This window comes from Perissodus microlepis, chromosome 7 (assembly GCF_051167445.1).
Source record: "Perissodus microlepis isolate ML-2025 ecotype Zambia chromosome 7, ASM5116744v1, whole genome shotgun sequence".
Classification (NCBI taxonomy): Eukaryota; Metazoa; Chordata; class Actinopteri; order Cichliformes; family Cichlidae; genus Perissodus; species Perissodus microlepis.
In genome coordinates this window covers 52,635,116-52,662,880 of record NC_140467.1, presented here as the reverse complement: position 1 = coordinate 52,662,880, position 27,765 = coordinate 52,635,116, and the positions used below count along the sequence as shown (strand labels likewise).

General features: G+C 40.0%; 1 protein-coding gene across 3 annotated transcripts in view; it reads left to right on the top strand.

Annotated features, from left to right (window-relative positions):
* The first annotated feature begins 3,035 nt into the window (after positions 1 to 3,035).
* Positions 3,036 to 27,765, top strand: part of adamts6 (ADAM metallopeptidase with thrombospondin type 1 motif, 6) — a 75,865-nt gene continuing 51,135 nt past the window's right edge. Inside the window, exons 1-12 of one of the 3 annotated variants that reach the window (XM_084935859.1) lie at positions 3,036 to 3,097; positions 3,287 to 3,507; positions 4,840 to 5,230; positions 5,335 to 5,717; positions 7,729 to 7,903; positions 8,525 to 8,727; positions 8,863 to 8,946; positions 11,102 to 11,247; positions 12,807 to 12,850; positions 17,200 to 17,305; positions 18,865 to 19,011; positions 25,574 to 25,715. In XM_084935859.1, the coding sequence (XP_084791985.1) occupies positions 5,131 to 5,230; positions 5,335 to 5,717; positions 7,729 to 7,903; positions 8,525 to 8,727; positions 8,863 to 8,946; positions 11,102 to 11,247; positions 12,807 to 12,850; positions 17,200 to 17,305; positions 18,865 to 19,011; positions 25,574 to 25,715 (1,530 nt within the window). In that variant the 5' untranslated portion in view covers positions 3,036 to 3,097; positions 3,287 to 3,507; positions 4,840 to 5,130. Of the gene's footprint in view, positions 3,508 to 3,736; positions 4,091 to 4,839; positions 5,231 to 5,334; positions 5,718 to 7,728; positions 7,904 to 8,524; positions 8,728 to 8,862; positions 8,947 to 11,101; positions 11,248 to 12,806; positions 12,851 to 17,199; positions 17,306 to 18,864; positions 19,012 to 25,573; positions 25,716 to 27,765 lie in introns of those variants that run through there. The other 2 variants (XM_084935860.1, XM_084935861.1) reach the window with 2 other exon arrangements.

Sequence of the window (27,765 nt, the reverse complement as noted above, 5' to 3'; positions counted from 1 at the left end):
TTATTTGCACATTAGGATGGTTGGGCCAGAATTTGGTGTAAACAATGTAAAAACATGGATCCATCCAAACTTGTACTAGATCACACTTGTGGTGAAGTGGAGTTGTGAGGGAAATTTTCTTAGTAGACTTGTTGATACCAAGGATGGTTTTAACCCCACAGCCTACCTGAGTAGTGTTGCTGACCATGCCCATCCTTTTATGACCACAGTGTACCCATCTTTCAACAGCTGCTTTCCAACACTGTAATATCTTCTTTCTCAGGAGACTGAAAAGATTTGGCATGAGCCCCCGCATCCTCAGGACCTTTTATCACTGTGCCATTGAGAGCATCCTCACTGGATGCATCACCACCTGGTATGGCAACAGCACCGCTTACAACCGCAAAGCTCTCCAGAGAGTAGTGCGGTGCTCTGAACGGATAATTGGAGGTGAGCTTCCCTCCCTCCAGGACATGTACAGGAAGCGGTGCCTGAGGAAAGCAGGAAGGATCATCAAGGACTCCAGTCACCCCAGCCATAAACTGTTCAGACTGCTTCCATCAGGAAGGAGGTTCTGCAGCATCCGGTCCCGAACCAGCAGACTGAGAGACAGCTTTTTCCACCAGGCCATCAGACTGCTGAACACGTCATAGACACCTCACCTTCACTACTGGAACTTTAACATTATGCACTACATACTGTACAGTATTGCCACTGTTTTGCACATGTCTCAACCAACTCTGTATATTTTATATATTTTATTTTATTGTTTACTCTATTTAATTTGTAAAATATGTATACACACACACACACACACACACACACACACACACACACACGTAGAAAAAACATATTTAGTATACACATCCAGTAATGTATTATACTATTATATATTGTACATATATTTATTAGTCTCAAATTTAGCCATTCTTATATTTTGCTTGTTTTACTTTATTGTATTTTTGCACAACTCTGTTGCTTGTGAAGCTTGCACACAAGAATTTCACTCGCATGTACTGTACCAATGTACCTGCACACGTGATGTGACAATAAAAGTGATTTGATTTGATTTGATTTGATATGCCATATCACAAAGCTCAGATCATCTCAAAATGGTTTCTTGACCGTGACAATGACTGTGGTTGAATGTCCTCCACAATCATCAGACCTCAGTCCAATGAAGCACCTTTTGGATGTGGTGAAACCAAAGATTTGAATCATGGATGGACAAACCTACAGCAACTGTGTGATGATATTACGTCAGTGTGGAGCAAAATGTCTGAGGAATGTTTCCATTGCTCACAAGCTTGTTGAATCGGTGCCTTGAAGAATTAAGGCAATTCTGAATATTAAAAAAGAGTTCAATTGAAGTGTACCTAACTAAGTATCCAGTGCATCTAAGTGGCAGCTGGCAATACAATAAAGTGTAGTAGAAAAGGGAAACTTACTGTCAAGGTGAACTGATTTTATAATTTCCATCTTTTCTCTTGAAAAATATAGGCGCAAGCTTTAAAACTTCAGGGAGAAAAATCCCTGTGAAGACTGCCAAGTCAAAGAAAATTATAACATTTTAAGTGGACTCATATAGTTTTTAACCAGATTCCTAAAAGAAAAAGAAAAACATAAAAACAGCCGACTCTATAACAAGTGTAGTGTAAGTGTAAAACAACAATGGCAGGGCCATGTCTCACTGCATTCTCTGCAAATGTGTAATACTTTAATAAATACATATATTTAAAACGGTGATGGTACACTCCACAAATAATTTTGGTCAACTGGCAACAAATCTGTAGCATAATCAGGGGGTTCAGACTGTTAAACAGTGTGTGCATAAACAGTTAAATAAAAAATAAATTATTTGCAATTAAATTCCACGAAGTAATCTACCTGACAGGTCCACGCCGGCATGAATGCCTTTCACTTTACACTTTCCAACCTGCCTTGGTCTTTTCAACACACGATGGCGCTACTCCCCAAAAAACAGAATAACACCGACTCCATCTGCGAATGAGGGCATGTAATGACGACCTGACTGTAATGATACATGCTCGTACATAATGAGCAGCTGCAACTGAAACTCTGGAAGAGGCATGATTTCCAATTTCCGACAGGCTAAAGATAGACGCGGTCGTAATTACAACAAAGCTCACAGGATACTATTAACCTGCACAGAAGACCCTAAAAAAATACCAAACAGACCACATCCTCTGATTCAGACATTAAATTCTATGATGTCTTACAAACTGCTGAGTGTAATCTGAGGAGGAATACACAGCAAACTACAGGGTTAACACAGGCAAAGCCAGAGAATCGTGTTTATTTGATTAATTCTTTGTTCAAAGTTAATGCGAAATGTTAAAGTGTGCATATTCATTGTTTTTGAATTATGGGCTATCAATGAATCGACTTTTAATAGTTTCCTTGTTTTTTACTTAAAGAAAGTAATTGAATACTTTGGCTTCTTGCCCCAAAGAGCCCCACTGGTCCTCTAAAAATATGCTGTCTGTAATGTATCATATTATCATGAGTGTTTGATGTAATATCATAATCTGACAGGGGTGTCAAACTAAATCTACTGGAGTAAAAAGTATTTCAAAGAGGCTTTGGTGTACAATAACATGGAAATATATATGCATGTGCTTGTTTTTTCTACGACAATTGCAGGGACGACATTTCCTGTTTGAAAGTTTGATTCATAATTCTGTATCCTCTTACCTGAAGTTCATAATGAAAACATTAAGTATTCAGTTAATAATGAACAGAATACTTTAAAATGGGTTGTCCTCCACACGTTTGATCTTTAATGATAATTTTGTGTGCTTTGTGTGACAGCTAGTTATAGCTGTGAAGTAATGCAGTGGAACAGAGTTGGTTAATAAAACAGGTGACTTTAACGTGTGGAAATTGAAGGCGGCTCTGTAAATTCGCTGTTTCAGTGATGGACATGCGCACACTGATGGGATGGAAGAGAGGCACCTCTGCACTGACGTCACCCCCCCCCCCCCCCCCCCCTTCAAAAAAAAAAAAAAAAAAAAAAAAGCTAATTTCAAGCTGTCCGGAGCTGGGACATACCCGGTTTCTCTGCAGTGTAGTAGTGAGGAGGAGCAGCTCCAGAATTGTAAGCCAACTTTTTCTGGTGTTTGCATGGATGCACAGCTTCTCTAAACTTTTTTTTAAAAACATATTTAAGGTTTTAAGAGCGACCACAATGAACACAAACTTTATTTTATAAAGATAGACTGAACATATAAAACCTTCTGCGGAAGGAAATCCAAAACTTGGAAAAGCTGCTTTTTTGTGTGTGCAGACAGAGTCTTGGGCTGGGATACCACCGCTGCTGCTGCTGCTCGGGTGTCTGGGCTGAAGGGGAGAATCTCAGTGAGGCTTCACAGGATGGCAGAGTTCAAAAGGAGATGAAAAGAGGAGAGCAAAGGAGGTCTGTGTGCGGAACTTGAGAGCTGCAGAAGTGATTTGGTCCTGGGCTCTGTCTGCACACTCGGACTGGAGCTGACAATGAAGATGAACATGGTAAATGGGCTCAAATCTACTCTGTCAAGAGAATAAGACTATATGTTTTTCTACTTTTTCTCTTTAAAATAATCGGAGATGATTCGTGTGAACATTTCAAATGTTAAAATAGCTATTTTACCACTAAGAGCTGAGAGAGAGTTTAAGGGGGGGGGGGGTCGTTGCGTGGAAAAGGCGTACTTTAGGCAGCATTTACGCACGGTAAGTTCGCAGCGTTACAGGTCCACATCTGCAAAAGTTTGCCTATCCGGCTGCTGAAAACAAACCAACCAAACTTCCCCTGAGCAACAAAAGCTGCGGTCTATTTTGACTTGCAGACGCTCCTTGAGGGTTGCGTTTGCGGTACCGGTGTAATGCATGCGGGCTGGCTGCCAACTGTCTGGGTCAGAGTGGCCAAGTAGGTAGCGTTGTCTGTCTGTCTGGACCGCAGGAGCGCTACAGCTAAAGAAACATTTGCGAAAAGCCCTCCTTTCCAAAAAGGCTACCACCCGTGTTTGGAGTCCGGTCTCTTCCTCGGATCGTCACCTGGATCCGCTTGTGTGCTGCAGTTTGTAGTTTGCACATGCTGCTTTCAAGCGCGTCAGTGAGTAAAACTAATCTGCAGAAATATCAGCTTGCACAGCTGACATGTATGCGTCCGTTCCAGCGCGGGTTTTACACGTCATTTGTATTGTATTGCCACGTTTTTGTCACGGCGTATCAGCCATTAAACGGCCATCCGTGTATTTAAAGAGGTACTGGCACAAATGGAACCGACACCAGTGCTCCTCGTGGAAATCTGTAATATGGGGTGTTCAGCGTTGCCTTACGTTTTCATTCATTGATTACAAACCACAGATGGAGTCAAAGCTTGCCATCAAGCCTGCTATAGTTAGTTGCTCAGTATAAGCAAAGGAAAAGAATGAGAGCCAACCTTTCCTCTGTTCCTACAACAGAAATGTGAGATTATAGTTCTAATGCTTGGTGTTGGTCTACAGTATGTCACTGTAAGCTTAACATCTTTGTGGTTTTGTTAGTCAGATATAGCTTTGGGTAAGCAAAATGATTAGCTTGGACCAATCAGATTGGTCACTATGAAAGTATTCACTTTTTTTTAAAAAAAATATATCATCGTTTTGACTGAAAAATATAACAAAGAATACTCAGATTATATTAGATGAAAATCTCCAGTGGTCTTAAAAATGGCTCCAACTAGCTGTCAAAAATGCAGATATTAAATAAGTACAAAGTTTTAGAATAGTCAGTAGCCAACTGATCTAGCACTTGACGACCAATAAATCAGCTAACAGAGTGGGCTATCGTTGGGTAATCGCTGCTTAATTTTCTCCACAGCAGTGCAGATGGATTGGTCAAGACAAAGATACAGAGCTTCCTGTTTGCGTCTGATGGATTACAGTGTTTTGTATGAGCTGCTGACATGAATTCAGAGGCTGGTGAGATGTGGGAGTGCTCATCTTCAGGAGAAATCTGAGACCTGAATGAGCCGTCAAGCACGGTGAGAGCATTTTAATTGAAGGAGGCGCACCATGGACTTGTTGTGGTCTGCCATCAGACCCATTATGTCCTTTTAACCCATTTGTAGCACCCTCTACCCCTACCCCATGTCACATCTTTCCCTGAATTATGGAAATTTTGTGGAAGACGCTGACTTGGACACTGAGCCTGGTGGTGATGACTGCTTCTGAATTTCAAAGTATCAACAAACTCTCACACAACTCCCAAGGTATGCTGGTGACACATGGACAAAAAAAATTCTGCTGTACTCAACAGCTTATTTTCATAACATCTTCTCATTTCTGTTCCATTCTCTTCTTTTCCTGGTAAAAGAGGAGTTCCTGTCCTACCTGCAGCACTACCAGTTGACTGTCCCGGTGCGGGTGGATGAGAATGGAGAATTCCTGAGCTACACTGTGAAGCACCACCGGCCAGGCCGACGGAGACGGGGGGCGGTGGATCCGATGATGGGAGCCCAGCCCGCGTTAGACCCACTGGAGCCCCGAATGTTCTACAGACTGTCAGCCTATGGAAAGCACTTTCACTTAAACCTGACTCTCAACCCCCACTTGGTGTCAAAACATTTTACAGTGGAGTACTGGGGTAAAGAAGGGCTGGAGTGGCGGCATAATATGGTAGATAACTGTCACTATATTGGATTCTTGCAAAATCAGCACAGTACAACTAGAGTGGCACTCAGCAACTGCAAAGGCCTGGTGAGTACAAAGTGCTACAAGGTTCACAGCTCTTACGAACACATTGAGATCACATTTCTTAAGCAGATCCTTGTGTGATCTTTAAATGATATGCCTATAAATGTGCAGGTTTCAGTTCAAAAACAAAACTGAGCAGCTCTAATAAGGCATCTAATTATCCTGTCTAAGCACAGACTGTGTGACTGTTCAGTACCTCTTAACTAATCACGGAATTGTGCCAAATTTTAAAAGCTGTTATCCCTCCATGCTCGAGAGTAACTCTAAAGAAGTTAAAAAAAAAAAGAAAAAGGCCCTGCTTCTTATTGGCAAATGTAATCATGTGGGGGAAATGCTTAGCCAAATGTGTTGGCAAGACATAGCACTGAGTATCATAAACTGAATTAGTGTTTGCCCTTTTTTTCTTACATCACCAAAAATGGACAAAACTGTGTCTGTACTTTAATGTAATCAGCTGTCTGGACATTTTGAGATCTTGACATCACACACTATTAAAACCCTACATCAAAAATGTTTCTGTAGGCTAGTGTGATATGTGGTTAATTGCTTTTATTGTGGGTTTTACAGAGCCAAGCCAGTGTTTCCTATAAACCCACTCTGAAGGACTTCTCCTAGTTTATGCTCCAGAGGGGGCATTGACAGGGGGAGAAGAATGTTTTAATGCTGGTCTGGATGTAACTGATTGTTTGGGGTTCTTAAATTTTACTGCAGATTAGTGACTAATGCATTGTATATGTGAAAACATGTCCCTAATGAGAAGCAAGAGGTCACATAAGGGGATGTATTAGTTGTTTAAAGGGACACTCCAAAATGACTATCTTGTTGGTTTTTTTTTTTTTTTTTTTTAAATTAGCTGCCCAAATTCTGGATTGTACTTTTTTACAACTTGCTACAAAGCAAAATCTTTTTTCACATGTTCCCCACCTGACAAGTGCCCAGTATTTTCAGACTTTAAAAATTAGGGTTTGGAACACCTGCTATCCAGATTCAAACTGACGTGACTTTGTTATGATGTCAGCATGACAATCCGTCAGTCAGAAGTGGAAAACAATAGGGCTGTTGGAGGTGTGTAGGCTTTAGTTGCGATATGGCTTCCAATAATCATTGTGTTCAAACTGTCCACTGTAAATAAAAGATGGAATCAGGCACTATGACATCAGTGTCAAGCTTGAGTGTTGGCGTTTTAGCTGCTGTGTTCGTTCTTTGTAGTCAGAAACGGCCAAATTTGGATGACTGGGTGGAGGTCCAAGTTATGAGCTAATGCTAGCTAGCTTGATTATCTATCTCCATTCATAACTGAAGCCCAAACATCTTGGACAGTGTGCACCTCACAGCAAGCTTTATTGTTTATCAGATAATTACAATATAATTTCATCATTAAAATTTCCCAAAAGCCACCAACACAGAACCTCCAAAGGTCCAATTCAGTGACTTCTCTTAAAAGAAGTAAGGCCTACAAAAGAGTGACGGGATATAGCAACCTAGACACTTGTCAATTAAGGTGGCCATGCCCATAATTCCATTACCAAGAGTGATTAATTTATATTACAAAATGTCCCACCATAGACTTATTATGGTGGGAAACTATTCACAAAACCAAACCATTTTATGCATGTCACTTTTTGAGCCAGCCTCAAGTGGTCATTAGATGAAAAGCAGTTTTTGGCATTTAGTTGAGTTTTCCCTTGAGACATGGCTGCTTGGTTCAAACTATCTCCCTTGGATTTCAGAACTCACCAATAACTCTAATATAGCTTGAATGTTTGTTCTTTTTTTCATATATATTCATAAAAGCAGATTTTGAAAATGTTCACCTGTTGAAACAAAGGATGCCCGAGTTTCCTTCATGTCCACCTGTCTGAGCACAGACAAGAGTAACAAGTGTCTAAACTAGGATTGCTCCTTTAATAAAATGATTATGAAATACAGTGCTTTTTCTTAAGACTGTACTTTTAGTACCAATGTTTCCTGTTTTTTAACCTGCTTTTTTTCATTGATTTTCTTCCCCAACAAGCACGGTGTTATTACAACAGAGGAAGAACAGTATTTAATAGAGCCTTTAAAGAACATATCCTCAACCACCTCTGGTGAATGGAACCTGGAAGAAGCACAGCAGCATGTTATTTATAAAATGTCTGCCATTCCCTCACCACAAGAGCATAGCCAGGAGTTCAGCTGTGGCATTTCAGGTTGGTGAACCTCCATCTGGGTTGGACTCTGTGTGGGTGGAACTGACGTAAAGGAATAACTATACATAGCAAGTTAGAGGAAGTGCTGGTTTGGTTCTAGGCCCAGGTTCTGTTAGACATGACCGGGCCTCTTGTGTGCTATAGTTGCTCCTGGCCTGGACACCTTTCAACCTGTGACAGAAAGTCTTGCTCCAGCTTTCATATAACGCCCTTCAGTGCATAAAGAAGACTTTACAGAAGAACAAATTCTATTTATAGGACCAATTATCATCTTGAGAATTAAAAATTCTCAGTTTCACCAATGCTCTGTTTGCTGAGATACGTTGAGTTAGAACCAAAAATAACCAGGTGGATATTTAGGTATTCGGCCAGGGTCTTATGAGAAAGAGCAAAGACTGTCATCACCAGGAAGCCAGCATGCCCTAACATGCAGCATCTTATAGCTTTTTCCCAGAGCATCTGCTGGGCCATAAAACAAAGACTTTAGCTGCTAGGTTCAAAGTGGCAGATTCCATATCTGCACCTATCACACACAAACCAGCTCTCTCTCAAACAGATAATGTGTCACGCTTCTGATTGTTACCTCACTCTTACCTGTCTTTGTCTCCCTGTCATTCACAGACCTCATTAAAACCAGTGCACCTTGCCAGCTTAGCACGCCTTCGCCCCAAAACTACAGCAAGCTGTCAAACAGCACCCACAGACAGAAGCGATCCATCAGCACTGAGCGCTTTGTGGAGACGCTTGTGGTCGCTGATAAAATGATGGTCGGTTACCACGGACGCAAAGACATTGAGCACTACATCCTGTCCGTAATGAATATTGTAAGTTTGAGCCTACTTTTTCGGTCAAGTCTACACTCATGATTTCTCCATTGTTGCTCATGTTATTCGTGGACAGGCAGAGTAGTGTGGCACAGTTGTCTGACTTTGTGTCTTTTCTTCTTTTCTGGAGGTCAGGTTGCCAAACTTTACCGTGATGCCAGCCTAGGAAATGTTGTGAACATTATTGTGACCCGTCTGATTGTTCTGACTGAAGATCAGGTAAGAGAAAGTCTCTTTTTTTCTGTTTTAAGCCACTTCTTCTAGTATCTATATCCTCACCTGTATTGAGTGTATAACTGTATAACGCAACTTCTGTGTAGAAAGGGTAGAGAGTAGAAAGACTCTTCACCATATGGACACCACTTCACATGAAAGCTGTGCTCAGGTATCTTCCCTCAGGGAGCTTCTATTGAGCATTTGTACATGTACTATACATGTGCATGTATGTGTGATGAGAGAAACAGAGGGTCTTCCTACCATCTGTTTTTCTGAAAGGGTCTAGCAACTCTTTTTGTAGCATCAGTTCCAAAAATGATGTCAAGTGGAATCAAACTTTAAATTATATGAAGCAGCACTAGTATATCAGTCATTATGAAAATTCACATTGTATTCAGAATGTTTTCTAATTATTTGGTGGGTAAGCTGATATCAGCACAGTTTAATTACCCTTTGCATGGAAGTAGAAGCATTTACCAAACTCCACTATAACGTCCCCAGTTGTCCTTCTACATTAGCTACTTTTCCTCCCTGTTTTCCAATAGTGCGAGTCCTCTGCTCCTTCTATGACTCATCTTTTTCTTCCTGCTGTAAATGGTTTTACCTTTACTACAACTGCATCGTCTCCTAAATCAAAGACAAAACCCATGTCTTCTGCAAAATCTGGTCCTCTAACATCCCTCTGATCCCCTAACAGTACTCCTCCAATAATTCATTCAGATAATCATTCTACTTTGGCTCAGTGTTTAGAGCTGTCAATGCATGACAATAAATTCAGTGCCCTTTTTTTGTTTTGAGCTTTTTTTTTTACATTTTTGTTTTGCATCAATGCTATTTTTTGGACAGCAGGCAATAGGCCTCCAGGTTTCTGGGTATAAAGTCATGTGAAAAGAAAGTTTTTCACTGTCAAATCTCCATTGTGTTTGACACCCAGTGATGGATTGTGCATTATGGTCAAATGTCTCAGATTTGGGCTCATCTGTCCAAAGGACTGAGACCTGTAGAGTCTGAAATGTAGCTCTTGGGTTTTTTACAATTTCTCTGAGCATTGCACAATCTGATCTTAGGGTGAATTAGCTGGGATATCCACTGGGCCCATTGTGGTGTTATGTTAACATACAACAAAATACTCCAGGCCAGTAAACTGCCAATTGCCTCTATAGAGGTGCTCACACTTGCCGATGATCAATTAACCTGCATTTAAACAGCAGGATGTAGGTGCTAATCAATCGTAAATCAAATGGAGAAGTGCCTTAAACCTCCGTTCTTTTAAGCAACTAAAAGGGGGCAATAACTGTGGTTTCAAAAAAACTTGCATTCCTATAAAATTCTAAGTTAAACCTGCCCTTGGACCTGACCTTGTTAAAAACCTTGTTGATGTATATATGGGCTCAGTCACTCATTTTGAGTCATGCTGAGTAAAACATTGAGTTGTAAATTTAGCTTATTCTTTGTTTCAGAAAGGAGGATTATCCAAAGTATGCTCATTGGCTAACGACTTGTGATTAAAAAGTCATTGGCCAACGAGGAAGCAATTTTACTTCTGCTGATCACATTACTCATTTTAAAACAGGAAGTCGATGAAGGCAAAATTGCTCATCTTGACATAATAAACCAATGGATGAGTTCATGGTAGCTGCATCCATCCTTTATAATGTCTATGGCCACAACACGACATGGGAAAAACATCATGATACATTAAAGGTATCTCTTGTAAAGTCCTTTATTTAAAAGTAGTATAAAACCTTCCAAAGTGGAATATGAAGAAAGATGCTTGACATCTGTGTTTGTGATGAAGAGATGTCAACTTAAGTTAAAAGTAGGAGCTGGCTGTACTTTTGTAAGGTACCAGTTTGTGCCATGAGATGGTGCAGTGAGTGAACCTCAGCTTTAAGTCGTTAATAACACATTCTTACCTGCAAAAAAAGCAAAGCCTGTTGAGAAAATGAATGTAGGGCTTAAATGAAATATCAAAATTTGAAAGAACTTTTTGAACATGCCTGCTGGTAAAATACTGCCCACTATGGTAAATATTTTAGTTCAAATTTGCAGAGGATAATTACGAACCGCACGTATCTAGCATCACCCAATATTTTTTGGTGCTGATGGAAATTGCGTTTTCTTCTATCACTTTGTTTTTCATGTCTGTTTTTTGCAGCCAAATCTGGAAATTAATCATCATGCTGACAAGTCTCTGGACAGTTTCTGTAAGTGGCAGAAGTCCATCCTGTCTCATCACAGCGATGGAAACAGTATTCCAGAGAATGGGATGGCTCATCATGACAATGCTGTCCTAATCACCCGGTAAGAGTTGGCTAACAGTTACAGAACAGGACAACATGTTGCTCACACACCATTATAATAGTCCAGTGTTGAAATACAATTTTTCAGTTCTTACTTTATTTGTAATTTTCTCATCTTGAGCAAATACAGGTTATTTTCTGTGGTGTGCCTTCAGCAAATGCCGACAGCTACAGCACTGGAAAATCCAAAAGTCCAGGTCTTGTGTGCACACTTTACCTGTAATAGCTCACGGGAATAAATGCCATTGTTTTGAAGTAAAATGTACTGTTACGGACGTAATGTACCTGTCATCCCGCAATTTATGTCATAAAATAATAAAACTCTGTCATTACCTGGAATAGACTTTATTGTTGCCAGAACTGTTTTGGCTACTTTACCTGGCAACTGATGTGTATACTCCTCCAGCTGCTTCTATCTAGAAGCAGGATGGGGTTCTGTGATTGACATTGCCAAAGGCAAAGTTTTTGATTCTCTAGTTTGCATAAAACAGCCTTTTTATCATTAGTGCTAGCGTGTTGTCTGCCAGTTGATATCCTCCAGCTTCTTTGGTTGTTGGTTTTATTATTGGTTTTACCTTCACTTTGCACAAACAGCAAAGGCTGCTTAATAGAGCCTGCCTGCAGTGGTCATGGAGTTTGCCTTTTTGGCCTTCCCTTTTTAACATTGGTCTACAAATCTATCATCTGTCACAGTTTGTTCACAGCAAAATCCAAGTAATAAATACGATATCCACATTGTTTTTCTTGGGGATTAGAATATTATATCCATCCATCCATCGATTCATCCATTCTCTATATTATAATATAGAGAATAGATGAATCGATATATTTACAATACCACTATTCATTCACTCTCACATTCATACACTGGTGAAGGCAAGCTACAGTTGTAGCCACAGCTGCCCTGGGGCAGACTGACAGAGGCGAGGCTGCCATATCGCACCATCGGCCCCTCTGGCCATCACCAGTAGGCGGTAGGTGAAGTGTCTTGCCCAAGGACACAACGACCGAGACTCTCCGAGCCGGGGCTTGAACCGGCAACCTTCCAATTACAAGACGAACACCCAACTCTTGAGCCACGATCGCCCATTGAGCGTGTTGCGCGCTTAACCTATTGACAACCAGGTTCTCGTGCCCACCTGAAATCACTTGCTGAATGGGAAAAAAATTTAGTGCAATCAGTGGATATGCATTGACTTGACAACCCAAGCTAGTATATGATATTGTTAGGAGTAACACTTGAAGCTCTTTTCTGGACTGAGCAGTTTCAGTCATATTTAGGGCTGCTTATAAAACAAAATCACTGGGTGTATAACAGAAGTTAGTGAGGGTCTCTGCTTATGCAGCTATGTTTGGAAAAACCCAGAAGCTATTCTAATAGTCAACAAACATATACTGAGGGTCAAAACTAGCCATTAGGGTACAGGGGAGGTCTTTACAGGGGAAAGATTTAAAGGTGACATTATACCTGACCAGACTGTGATTAAACATAAACAGTTTGAGTATTCTGACCTCCTTCTTCTTCTTCTTCTTCTTCTTCTTCTTCTTGCCTGTTCTTAGGTATGACATCTGCACCTACAAGAACAAACCTTGTGGTACCTTAGGTGAGTGAAAAAGGCTGATTAAATTTCATATATGTTAAATTAGGTTTCCTTTGTAATCTTATGTGATGCTGACTACATTAAATGTCTAGTTTTGGAGTTTATCCTTTCTTGCTCTTTGGAGAGGTTTTTATTTTCCCATTCAACGTGTCCTCAAAAAAACCTTATTTAGCAGCCTTCGCAATCTTGTGTAGAAGAACACAAATCCGACAAATCCGGTGAGACATAATGAGAAGGATATTTTCCATTGTGTTATTATAGCTCCTCAGTGGCTTCTCCTCTGTTTGTTGAGGCCAGGAGCCCTGAACCTGGACAGCTGTGGTCACCTCTAGTTTATAAATCTCCTCTGTCTCTGTCCTCTGCCTCCAACCTCAGTTTGTTTAAAGTGTTTACACTTCCACTGGGGGTTGAAAGGGGGAAAGGAAGTGCAGGAAAGTTAAGAAGAGCAAAGACTTAAAAGGGGGGAGGAGAAATGTGGGATGAAGAAGAGACGAGATTAGTGGCAGATGGGGGAGATGGAGAACAAGAAGAGGAGGGGTTGAAAGGAAAATGGAAATGGAAAAGGACAATTATAGGGGGTGTTAGAGTATGCAGGAGGGAGATGGAGTGGGTGATATGCACGCTCTGGTGTTACTGGGGGTGGAAAAAGGACAGCAAGTGGTGGCAGATCACCCCCCCCTCCCCCCCCCCCCCCCAAAAAAAAAAAAAAAAAATAAATTCTGTCTCAAGTCGTTTAGTTCCACCTCAAACCTTCCTACCCACCCAGCTCATTCTTTCCCCACCTTATCTTTTTTGGAGCCTGCAGGCACCACAGTATATCTTGGAGGTAATATCGTGACTTCAGGGGTGGTTTGACAGATTGACCGCATTCGTCACATTCCCTGGTCTTTTTAATTGCCCTGGCATCTGCTTGGCTTCCTCGTTGTCTCACCCCCACCTCCCTCTCTGCTCCTTCTACTTTTCCTCCCAGGGATCATGCTCTCGGGTCAGACTGCTGGCATTTAGGGTCGCAGAGTAATCATGGGCGTGGAGATAATGCACAGTCCACCCTGGAGTTAAGAAAACAGCTTACACTCCATGTTTACCCCCCACCCGAACACACACACACACACACACACACACACACACACACACACACACACACACACACACACACACACACACACACACACACACACACACACACACACCCTTCTTCTTTTCCCTCCCTCTTCTCCTTTTCTCTTCACCTTCAGGCTCCCTCTTTTCCTGCAGTAATGGTTTCAGTGGCCTCCTGATTTGCGAGTCTATTCTTGTTTAGCCTCTTAGTAAAGAGGACACAAAGGCCATGCCACTTTTAGCAGGCAAGCGAGGAGTCCATGCATGCGCTACAGGAAGATGTGAAGCTGCATTGGTTGCCAAACGACATGTTATGTAGCTAATGAACAGTGTAAAAAGAGGTGTGCAAAGTTTATCATTAGAACATTTTGCAAAAATTTCTACTGCAAGTTGGAAAACCGACCTGGTGCATGCGAGCTGAATAAAAAGAAACATATTTTCTTGCTCACGTTCGTTGCATGAAGCCATTCAGACATTTAGTTTTGGTTTGATTTGTCTAAGTTCAGAGGTAACTGCTTATTCGCAAGAGAAAGAAAATTGAAAGCTGTTGACAGTAACTGTGCTCCTATCTACATGATTTATGCACATGTTAAGCGCTTGAAAAATTCTTGAATGAAAGTCCAAACAAATCCCCACAACTATATTGCAAGATGTTTTTGTATCAATTGCTAAAAAAATATACAGGGAATGTACAGTACAGTAAACAGTAATGTACTGTCTTTTGTAAATACAGTTTGGTACTTTAAATGCTAATACCGTTCAGGAAAAAATATTGATTCATATCAATATATAAATATTAATACCCTATTTTCTCATTTGTAGTTAAGTCAGACTTGAGTCTCACTGTGATGCTTTAGTACGCCCACAACTTAACTCTTAAACACACATAGTCAAAATAAAGAAATTAAAAAGAGAGTAGCGACGTGAGTTGAAATTGTAGCAACCCAAGGTGGTGGTAGCTTGGGTTATTTACACAGTGGCAAGTTCAAAGACTCATGGGAATGTACATGCTTAGGCTCAAATCATTAATTATGTAGTGCTGTGATGTTTATTTTAGCTATTTTGCATTTAGACTTTAATTATTGTGGGTGTGTGATGTGGTTTCCAGCTTGTGTGTGGCTAAGTGTAATGTTAAGGTTTAACTAGCAGTGGACCACCATGATGACCAAGATTGCTGACTAAATCAAAGATGGACTCAGCCACTGTGATGTCACCCATTGATTTGGGGTTATTTGAACCCTCACTGTTAGTGTTTTGGCCGTCACATTGTTATTGAGAGGAAAGGGTGGCCTGCTAAATTATCAGCTAATGCTTACAAGCTACATTTATAAACTGTAAGGCACAGACAAACACAGTATCGGTTAATTAGTGTTGCATAACAGACTAATAAAGTAGAATGTCACTCCTCAAAGCTAAGGCACAACTTCCTTGGACATATAACTTGATCCAAAATGCACCAACAGCACGAACATGGCAGAAAGATCCAGTGAAGGGACAATATTTAGCAGAGGTAAGACTCAGAAGACACCAGTGGGTACAGCTCCAGCTGCCATCTATGTGGATGACTGGATGGCACACCCCTTCACCACCCTTCATAGCAACCCCAAGTTGCTATTAAGATATGAACTATCAATAAGGCCAAAACTGCTATGTATTCGGCTATAAAAAAATGTGCTTTGTGTTGTAAAGTTGGGTATTTTCATTTTTGGGACTCTGTGGAGCCTGACTTGCTTTTGGAGCCAGGCCCAAGTTGCCAATACACAACTGCAGTTTTTGGCACTTACACACCAGCCTCACTTTTCAGCCTTTGACGTTCTTCCTTGGAAGTGATGAGTCATGTCCATTCAGCGTGTATCTTCAGGGTGTTAAATACAGGAGCTTTTGGATAACCGTGTGGTGAATAAAGAGAGTGAAAATTTAAAGAAACTGATTTCAGGGTACATTGGTGAGGGTACAGAGACATTTTCCATTTTTATGGTGATTACAGAATGTACATTAAACATTATAATGGCAACCAAACAAGTGACTTTGTTTGTAAAATCTATATTATGCAGCACAGTAGTGTCATATTTTTTACTATATGAAAGTGTTGTTTTACATTTCAGTAGGTACACTGTAAAATAATGTAAAATATCAACAGCTTGCACACTGTGGAGCGTCAATATAGTGTATTTATTACTCTATGCAAACTGTAATGCTGCTCTCCATCAGTATGGGGTGATGTGTATTTGCTTTTCTGTATTTTATTGTCATTTATCATCCTAAAGCGGAATCCAACTAGCTTTACTGTCATTTAAAAAGTGTCCTTTTTAAATGACAGTAATGATAAGTGGAAAAGATGTGATGGTAAAAAAAGTAATTTCTCTAAATTGCAATGGAAATACCTGAGCTGTTGTAAACTAATGAGGAAGCTTAAAGCATATCATATTTCTATAACTGGTGCACTTTTAATTTTTCATCTTGTTGCACCCTCTCCTGCCATTGTTGAACAGCATTTAATTGGAGAATACTTCCAATCAACTGTTTGTCTTTTTTTTTTTTTTTCTTTTTTTTCAAATTTACTTAAAATGTCAAGTAAAACTTAACAGAAATGACTGAGATTATCCAGAGTGACAGGATTCCCCTTAATTTATTCTCAGATATATGAAAACCTGGGAAAAACTCCTCAACCCAACATGAAATGAATAGAAAGTACTTCTCTCTCTCTCTCTCACACACACGCACGCACACACAGGCGCACACACACCTGCTTTGCAGTGTCATATGATCCGCTCTCCAGTCACCTGTAGATGTAATCTGTGAAGGATCGCCAGCAGTCTCCCTATCTGACCTGTCAGGCTTTAGGAGAAAAAGAACCTGCGACACCTGGATTGTGGAGCGTTTTTAACTTGAAACGCCCTCTCCTCTCCCTTTTCCCTCTTTTCTCTCTGCCTCTTTCTCCAAGTCTTGCTTTTGGAATGAGAAAAAACAACTCTATTTTCTGTCAGTTTTTTGTCAGAATACTAGTTACATGAAATCCAGTGTATAAACCTAAATCCCCGTTTAAGTAAAAAACAACAAACATTTAGGAGCAATTGCTAAACTTGACTTGTCCTGGTGAATCTATAGCCATGACTAGCTGACTCTCAGCACTGCTGCAAACAGTAGCTTATGTATGGAATCCCAGTTTTATGACAGCGAGTCCTAAGAATGCTTTGCCTCAACCTTGTGTTTGTATGTTTGTCTGGCATGTGTGTTTATGTGTGTATGTCTAGGTCTGGCCTCAGTGGCTGGAATGTGTGAGCCAGAGAGGAGCTGCAGCATCAATGAAGACATCGGCCTCGGTTCTGCTTTCACCATTGCACACGAGATTGGCCACAAGTGAGTTTTAAGAGTTTCTAGGATCCTAATATAAAATATAAAACTTGACATTACTCCCTGATGCGTATTGCAGAGGTGGTGGGACCAAGTCAGAGGGCCTTAAATGGCTTGGTTTTGAAGGCACACATTTAAATTACTTAACAGAACTTGTCTCATTAATTTAAAGTGGTGCAGCTCTGTCTACTTTGACTTGAGAATTATTATCCCTTAGTTAATCCTTATCATGGCTTGTAAAAGTTTTCCTTTTAAGTCTTTATACTTTTTCATGATTATAGCATAATTTGGCGTGGCACCTTACGCACATCCACAATGAACTTACACCCCGACAATATTTATTCATGGATCCTTTTGACGACCTCATGACTGAAAAGACCTTTTTTAATTCAGAACTTAAACTTCTCTGGTGGCATAAAATCCCTCAATATGAGTATTGGCACTGCTGATATCAGCAGGACTTGAAGTTCTTCCTTTTACATTTTTGGGAATGAAACTTTCCACAAATTTAGCACCTTTTATAGCAGTTTTAGGTGTCTGGTGGTCTTTTTACTTAAGGTCGTCTTCAAACCTTTTATCACTTTCACGACCTGTTCTTAAACAAACATTACTTACTGCCTGGTTTTGCCGGACTTGCATATAGTCTTTTTTTTCCCCCTTGCAGACTGTAACTGCACATATTTCCTCATGCAAATGTCAGTGTCCGCATACCTCGGCCTCTTTCTTCCTGAATATAAAGCAAAATAATGATGATGTATTAGTCTGTGTATTCCTCTCTCGAGAGTTAGGCAAGATGGCGATTTCCTTTATTATGTCTCATGTCTGCTTCTGTTGTGGGGCAGTTGTAAAAATAGTCTCTGCTTCTAGAGGATGTATAAAAAAACACACTACAGCGGGGTTTCGACTGGCCTGATTTATTTCCCGAGTAGGGTAAAATGTCATAAACGCCAGCCTTAGAAAAACAGGTTCAGTCTGTGCAATGTGGTTGGGTTTGTTATATACATTAGACCTGATTCGTGCCACTAGACTGTGAGGGAAAGTTAAGCTTTGATATCCTGCTGTAATGAGAAACTTTTCTCTCAAATGATCTCCTGACAGATGAAGTTTTTCTGAAAATGAATTGTTGCAACCATTGATAGCCAACATGAATTCAGTGTGAAAGAAACTATTTCGTAGCTTTCAGAACAGTGTTCAAAGTTTGGAGCTGCTCATTGTAATGATCTAAAGGGTCTTGACTCCTCGCTCCAGTCTGTGCTGACTTTCCTTCCCTGGCTTGCTCAGACCTGCAGGCAGTGATTGACAGACAGGCATCTGAGTGGTGATTAGAATTTCTTCTTTCCTGCAGAGCCCCAGACAGGGTTTGACCCTTGACCCCTCCACACAGCTGTTTCAGAGCCAATGAGCTCAATCTTTACAGCCACAGAGGTTGACATCCACAATCCAGCAGCCTTAACTGTCCAGCAAGATCCCATCTAAACTGTGCAATTAACTACCACTTTCAGACCAGATGGTCATTTCTCCCAGCTGCATTAATTCCTCTTCTTGTTTATTTTTTTCTGTTTTAGTTTTGGGATGAACCATGATGGGATTGGGAATTCTTGCGGTACCAAAGGACACGAGACAGCCAAACTGATGGCTGCTCATATAACAGCCAACACCAACCCTTTCTCCTGGTCTGCCTGCAGCAAAGACTACATCACCAGCTTTCTCGAGTAAGTGGGTGATATGGGTGGTGGTTGTTCCCCGTGGGTCTGTGTATGTGTGTGTGTGTGCGTGCAATAGAGAAAAAGGTGCATTCCTGTTTTCCTTTTTTACTCACAGCTGTCTCTCTTTACAACCCGCTGCCACTGGCTGGTCCATGTGGCTGGACCCGCTAGGCTGCTTTGTACACGAGGCCTTCCCCTACTTATTCACATCCACTTCATCACTGAGACTTTTGCCAGACCTCCTTGTGGCTGCGTATGATAACTGAGTGCTTTCCACCCCTGCATCCTTGCACCACAAGGCGGGTGATGTTAGAGCTCATGTGGTTCTCGGTGGTGATGTGTAGGCCAGCTGCCTTAAACCACTGCTCTGCTGTTTTATATATTGGCCAAAGGAGGCAAAAAAGGAGAAAGAATTGGAGCACATAAATAAACGAGGCAGTGATATTTGAGTCTTGCCAGCCTGGCATAGTAGAGGACACACCAATGTTTCTTTTCCAGAGGCTAGACAAAACATCTGGAGTAACAGAACAAACAGATAATCGTTACAATGACAGACTTCTACACCTATTTCTGCACAGCATGATTTAGAGAAGGCGTGTCAATTTGAAGCCTTACTTGAAATTCTGGCCCTTTGCCAGCTCCATGCATTGTCATAATGCATTTTCATGATCTAACATCAGTGCACTATAACTATAGTCATGATCTTTTTTGCTCCACAAATTCTTTTTCCATATTTAAGCCTATAGCAGCACAGAGCAACTCAGCCGGCAGCAGACTTCTGTCAGAAATCCAGCTGTGTTATACTAGTAACGGCTATTGTAGCATGGAGCTGCTAATGCCTTTTTAATGATCATAGAATGAGGTCAAGGACCCCCTTAACTTTGTAGCATTTGTGGGATTGATAAGATTCCCGTGTAGCTTTATTGCTGCACAAAAAAATTGCGAAACTCAAAGTGCTTGTTTGCAAAAATGGAATAGTGCTGACCGTGCAGAGCTAGTAGCACAAGACCACCACGGAAACAGGAAAGAAACTGACAACAATGGAGGAAAGTATAAAATGGGCCAAAGGTTATGAATGATTTCTAATCTAATCTGATGTGTTGCTTTGCTGTTTATGTTGTTTTATCTTATACTCCTATCAACAAGTAGTCGACAGGGTTTATTCTGATGGATATTTATTGATATACCTTTATTAGTCCCACAAGGGGAAATTTCATAAGGCTGCCGACCTATTGCACGCAATGGCGGCGCCATCTTACCCTCCGACCATACATACATTGCACAAAACATCACATGGGGAAGACAGGTCAGAGAGGTATAACAATGGAAAATGCACCACATAGATTCATACAGCAGCATTTTATTCATTTATAATCCTTCTCAGGTACAAGATGTAGAAAATCAGGATCCATTATAAACACCTTATTGTATTGTGTTATCTCAATAGACCACTTTCTTCTCAGAGTGCAGGCTTAATTGTAGTTATAAGCATTTCCAAAAGTAGAATGGGTGGTGACTATCAGGCCACTGTCTTGTGGAACCAGCTACCAGTTTGGATTCAGCAGACGTACACCTTCTCTACATTTAAGATTATTTATTTATTTTTTAAAAGCTACTACCTTTAGAACAGGTGACCCTAAATTATCCCTTAGTTATACCTCTGTTGGCTAAAACTGCAGTGGAACTCACAACACCCTGAGCATTTCTTCTTCATTGACTTCTTTTCACTTCCCATGCCACTAACCTTTGTTTGCTGTCCCCCATAGTCTGTTTTGTCCTGACTGTTTGTGGTGTCTCATTTCTCCTCTTTCCTCTTTTGTCTTTTCCCCTCTGTGCCCCTCCCTGAACCTAAGTAAGTCTATACCTTACAATATAAACTACCTTGTCCATAAACGGAAAGCTGGTAACATTATCTCTGCAATGTCACCTGCCTTAGACAGCAAGCAAGAGGTCAGGGTATATTTTTACCTTTTAGTTCTAACACTAAGAAACTTTGTATCTGGTGCTTCTGCTGTCTGGTTTATTGTGCATGTTCAAATTCATTTTTATGCTGATTTTTTTTCTGACTTGAGATAACAACACAGAAAAACATTAAAACATTAGTATGTTTTTTTTTTTTTTTTTAGTTTACCCTCGATAATAGAGATAATTTTTGAAAAATGGGCCTGTTATGCTCATTTTCAACTCCTTATTTTTATTCTTTAGATACTTTTCAGGTTTAAGTAATCCTTATTTATCTCATATTAGCCCGGGGTGTTGCCCTTTAGTTTATGTACTCTCTGAAAAAAGCTTTTGTAGTTACATTCCCTTTAAGCTATACTTCTTTTGATTGGTTGCCGTTTGTAAACAGTTTTGTATATTTCAACTCAATTCAATTCAGTTTTATTTACACAACACCAAATCACAACAACAGTCATCTCAAGGCGCTTTACATTGTAAGGTAGACCCTACAATAATACATACAGAGTAAAACCAACAATCATATGACCCCCTATGAGCAAGCACTTTGGCGACAGTGGGAAGGAAAAACTCCCTTTTAACAGGAAGAAACCTCCAGCAGAGCCAGGCTCAGGGAGGGGTGGGGCCATCTGCTGCGACCGGTTGGGGAGAGGGGAGGAAGACAGGATAGAAGACATGCTGTGGAAGAGAGACAGATAAGAGCCAGACAAGTATGATTCAATGCAGAGAGGTCTATTAACACATAGTGAGTGAGAAAGGTGACTGAAGAAGAAATACTCAATGCATCATGGGAATCTCCCAGCAGCCTACACTACTGCAGCTTAACTAAGGGAGAATTCAAGGTCACCTGATCCAGCCCGAACTGTATGCTTTAGCAAAAAGGAAAGTTTTAAGCCTAATTCCACAGAAGAGGGGCCTGAAAACTGAAGGCTCTGATTCCCATTCTACTACTTAAATACTCTAGGAACAACAAGTAAGCCTGCAGTGTGAGAGCGAAGTACTCTAATGGGGTGATATGGTACTATAAGGTCATTAAGATAAGATGGGGCCTGATTATTCAAGGCCTTGTATGTGAGGAGCAGGATTTTGAATTCAATTCTGGATTTAATAGGGAGCCACTGAAGGGAAGCAAATATAGGAGAAATATAGCCTAGAAGAAGCCTAGAAGTAATAAATGCATGAATTAGTTTTTCAGCGTCACTCTGTGACAGGATATTTCTTATTTTAGAGATATTGCACAAATGTAAGAAAGCAGTCCCACATATTTGTTTAATATGTACATTGAAGGACATATCCTGATCAAAAATGACTCCAAGGTTCCTCACAGTGTTACTGGATGCCAAGGTATTGCACAAGTACAATAACCTCAGTTTTATCTGAGTTTAGAAGCAGAAAATTAGAGGCCATCCAGGTCTTTATGTCTTTATTGTTGTATATTTGAGATAATCATATTGGATATATCCTGTCTTTATGATGCTGCTTAATTGCACAAACATGCTGACCTTGTTGACTGAAGTTTCAGCAATGTTTCAGATGCAAATCTGTTATTGTTACAGTATTCAGTACTGTGCAAGTGTCTTGAGTCACTTGTCATTTCTTTGTCTTTTGCTTCCATTTGTGAGTTGTCTTGAGCAGTCATTCTCCAGCTTTTCTTTGGACGCTGGCTGCTTTTTCACTTGTAACTAGTCCATGTAACTGACTGACACGTAAAAGACTTGACACAGGACCTAAGAGATGCATCTGACCCCTCTAGTGTTTGCTGAAATGGTTTTAATGGAAGGGTGGCTGTCCAGAAGATGTTCATAAGAAAACACACTCTCTCAGGCAAACTCCTAAGAGAGACTTATAAACTTTTAGTTTTTTCCTAAATACTATATTTAATTTGTGTTTGCAATTGTTTTCAATAAATTACTTCACCTATTCCCCATTTTACTAGCAAAATATGAAGAAAGGAGATGTGACTCAAGACTTTTGCATAGTACTGTACATTTGACAGAAATTAAGGTCCATGTGAAGATTAAAAGTCCATTTTAAGTCTGTTCCTGTAATGAAACCAAAGGGGCCGTAAATGTTTCAGTACTAACAGCTTTTCTTTGCAGTCATAGACACCACACATTTTTTTTTCTCTGCAGTTCAGCTTCATTTCTCAGTATTAAGACCATGAGAGCAAATTCATAACTGCAACCTTGTGGTGAAGTATTGGTTACAAGTCTGCGGTGTGTCTGTGTGTTCCTCTGTTTGTGTATTCATGTTTAGTTAGCGAGGCCCTCCAAGAAAGCGGATAATAGCTGCTGTGGTTGTCAGATGATGTTTCCGGCTGAAAGCTGTTAGAGGAGGGTAGTGAACAGCACTTGTGACAGAGATGACAGTATTAAATGCCAGCTTCCAAATGGGACACAAAGAGCTGCTTCTACTCTGCGCTGCCGGGTTCCTGACGATTTCTGGCTCATGTATCCGAGAATCACTATTTAAAAAAAAAAAAAAGAAGTACCCAAAAGAGACAAAGCTTTTTTTTACTTCACCTTTGAGCAGAAGAGACTATTGCTTAACTTATATTATATGCATATTTGTATCAATCTGTGTTTTAGGTTTTAGTTTTATTGCCTTTTTGCTTTTACAAAAGTGTTTTGTCTGTAAACTCAAATTATCCTCCCTTTCTCCCCCTCAATCAGAATTTTGGATATTGCACATGCATCTCCCTGCCAAGTAAACAACTTTGGCTGTGGTATTGGCCTAGATTCACCATCTTGCTCGAGCAATATGTGGTGCTTTGTTTGGGTTTTTTACGAATGGTTTATGAATGCGCTCACAGTTCAGTCATAGTTTATTCTCCAGAGTTTGCGTGCCAGTTTGTTCTAAATGTTAAAAGGAAAGCAGTTTGGCTTCATTAAACTCTCCGAGACCACATACTGCAATGAATTTCATATTAAACTTGTACCTTTTGTTAATAATTGTTAGGTTATACTGATTTAAACATACTGCTGCCTCACAACTTATTGGATGCACTCAGCAGGCTTAATATCTTCGTGAATGACTAGTCCCAGAGTACAGGGATAGCTGAAGTTCCTGCTTGCTAGAAGACGTTTCCGCTCAGCATAATGAATTTGGCTAAATCCACTGGACAGGAAGCCTTTGCGACGATGTCAAATAATAGTCTCTATGTTTAAACTTTGACTATTTTGTCTCTCTCCAAACTAATAAATACTGAGGCTTGCCCTTAGTACACAGGGTGTCTGGGGGCCTCATAGTCTGGCTTTTCTGCCTCTGCCTGTGATGAGAGGGTGCTCCGAGGGACAAGAGTAAAGAAAAAACATTATTCCTTTCAGTAACAGAGAATAGAGCATTAAAAATGCAAGAAAGGGAAGAGAAAGATAAAAAAGATTAGAAAAAAGAAAAGAAGGATGACTTGCTCTTCTTGGTCTTCAGCGCTGAAAAAGTTGAAAAGTTCTATTTGGTATGTAAACAAAGATTATATATAATCTATTTTGTTTATGCATTCTTGTTCAAGCACCAGGAGTCTGTTTGTGAGTTCAGACAGGTAGTTACAATGTGAAAGTCAATTAAATGAGTTTTTATGATGATTTTTACATAAAGTCAAAATGCTGTCTACAAAAATAACTGGAGAGATTTAATCTTGAAAACCAAATTACCATCTGAAATGATAAATTTTGTGTTATGCTAATCATATCCGGGTATTTAATTTATCTTAATATTATTGTTGACTCTTCCCCTCTTCCCCTCATTTTCATTCTGGGCCCAAGTTGTAGTTTGATCAGTTATAATGTGTAGCACTTACATTGTTGTTGTCACCAAGCCCACTTTGCCTTTAAAGGGATGAGAAGCATTCCATTGCATGCTACAGCTGCCACATCTGGAAGGAACACATAGTTCTTATAGTAAACAGTCATGGTAATACTTTGCCTCGAGATAATCCTCTGACTCAGGGAAGACCAGTGGATGTAGTCTCTCATTAAAAAAAAAAAAATCAGTTATAACCTCATGGCAGCAAGTGTCTGTGCTGGTAAAAGTATTTTCATTGTTTTAACTCCTAGAATACGAAATTGCAGTGTGTGTGTATGTGTGTGTGTCTGGTTTTGGTGGTGTACATGTTGTACATATTTTTATTTGACAAAACAGACTAAACAATCCTAGGTCTGGACATAAGATCCAAATCTAACTCCAGATTTCTTTCTTTATTTTCCTCAACTGTCATTTAATTGGCAGTCGGTGGGCTCAGTCTAAGGAGTCATACACACAATAGTGGAGCACGTAGCCATATAATCAGGGAGGGCTGGCCATTCTAGGCTGACAGCCTGCACCCTATTGCCTTGGGTAAAATGTCTGCTTGTGCTTCAACACTTCATATGATGAAGAGGCGTTGATGTCTAATATCAGCATTAATTACATGACTTTTCAGATCTTTGTCAAAGCGTCCTATAACAGTAGTTTGGTACTAAAATTAAAGGAGTCACAGAAAACTAGCAAAGGTCTCAGAGGGGATTGACTCTAATTGTTCTGGTCTTGGCATCTCTAACTCGGCTATTATGCAAGTGTAGAAAGGTTTCTTTGTGTAAGAAACAATCCTATTGTAGGTTTGTTTTTTTGACAGCTCAGGTCGGGGGACGTGTCTGGACAATGAACCTCTGAAACGAGACTTCCTGTACCCAACAGTGGCCCCGGGGCAGGTGTATGATGCAGATGAGCAGTGTCGCTTCCAGTATGGAACCTCTTCACGCCAGTGCAAGTATGGGGTAAGAAACCAGCATCTTTCAGACTACTCTCCTCCTGATTCTTCCTCTTTACACTGAGAAAATGGGATCTCTCTCCTATATTATGTCTAGGGCAGTTAAAATAAAATTTTCTAGTTCACAAGCGCAAGTTTTGGAACACAGAGTTCACAGTGAAATATATATCACAGTAGGTACAATACCCAAACATTGCTAGACTTTACTTTCAAAGTGGAATAAGGATATAAACAACCCCTTGAATATTTGCAGTAATTAGAAACAGGCACAGTAATTTATTAAATGTGCAAACATACATAGAAATGTAATATAAGGTAAAAACACAGTTTGTAGAATTCTAATGAGCTAGAAAGTCGATATTTGCTATAACCACCTTTTTCTGAATTTATAATTCTAACAATGTTGACAAGAAATAATAAACATAATTCCCTGAAATGTACACCCAGACCATGACAGAGCCTCCATCGGGTTTTAACATAGCAGCAGACTGCTGTATCTCTCTCCTAAGTTTTCTGTTATGTGTAGACACAGCAACTGTTCATCTCTTGAATCAGGAGGCTGTTTATGCTTGAATGATTCAAAAATGAGTGAAAAAGCAACCAATGTCTAAATGAAGAAAAAAAGGACACTGGAAGACAACTGAAGAATTATTGCTCAAGACCTTTTTAAAAAATATTACAAGCCAGTCGGCTCCTTGGAAGGAAAATAGAAGAAATAAAGAAGGGAAACAAAGAAAGAAGAAAAAAGAAACAGAAGAAATAAAGATGGGTGACTCAAGACGTTTTGCTTAGTATTGTACATAGAAATATTATGCATACATTGGTGTGATGTTAGGATCTTCAGTGTACATTAAGAATGAATATACATAATCAATGGATAATCATTGGAATCATTAAAATTGCTCTGTGATAGTAAACCTGAGCATCTTCACACTATGATGCAAAGCATATGGGGTCTTATAGCTAGCAGTCTCATTGTTGTCTCGTCAGCTCTGATCCTCTGATTTGATCTGGAATTGTGTAGATTTATAGACACATTTTCATGTCATTTGCCTTCTTTTCTCTTGTTCTCACAGCTGTTAGACAACACCAAGAAAAACACTCAAAGAAAAACCAGCAAAGAGCAACTGATAAATCATTTTTGCCTCTATTTAACAAATCCACCCTCAGCCTGCTGAATTAATTTATTCTGACCAACTTGCTTTTGCCCTCTTTCCTAGGATGTGCCTTAGCAAAAGCAAATGTTGTGTAACTAACAGTACGTGACTGCTCTGTCATAGTAAACCTGAGCATCTTCAGATTTTAGACTCTTAAGGGATCACTTAAAGTTAAAGATTTTGTAGAACAAGAAAGTTAAAAAATTTGTAGAACAAGTAATTAAAGATAACTAAGAAAAAAGTCCTTCAGAATTTAATGTTGTGTAATTATCTTTGTTAAAACCTTTTACGTGGCTACAGTGCGAACAGGAAGTGCTAGTATCTACTGTAACATGTCTTTCCATGTTGGCGATTTGTCAAAATGGACCTGTGATGTCAATAACTTTCCATCAGGTCTGTAGAATTGTACTGCACATTTGTTATCTGACCTTATAGCCCCCATATTATATCCTCATCTGGAAAGGGCTGAGCTGTCTGAAAAGTAAATGCAGAAATGCCAATCTCTTTAGCACTCTTTAGTTTTCTTGACATCTTGATTTCTTTTAACTGCAATATAAAAAAACATGCAATATATCCCTACACACTCTCTTATTTTTAATAACTATCTAATTTATCTGGACACTGAAACTACCAAGTAACCAAATTACACTTTCACAAGGAAATAAAAAAGTTGTTTGAGACGGTTGGTCATTTTCATTGGACCAAATGAGTCCACTGACATACTCCGGACTCCAGTGCATTAGGTGGTTGTAATGCAGAAGATTTTGCAGCAAAGATTGCGCTATGTAAAGCAAATGACAGACAACTGCAACAACAGTTAGCACGGGTGGGTTTTCAGTCCCTCCTGCAGAGGGTTAAATGAGTGTGTGAAAATGTACAAATGTACTTCATCATCCCAGT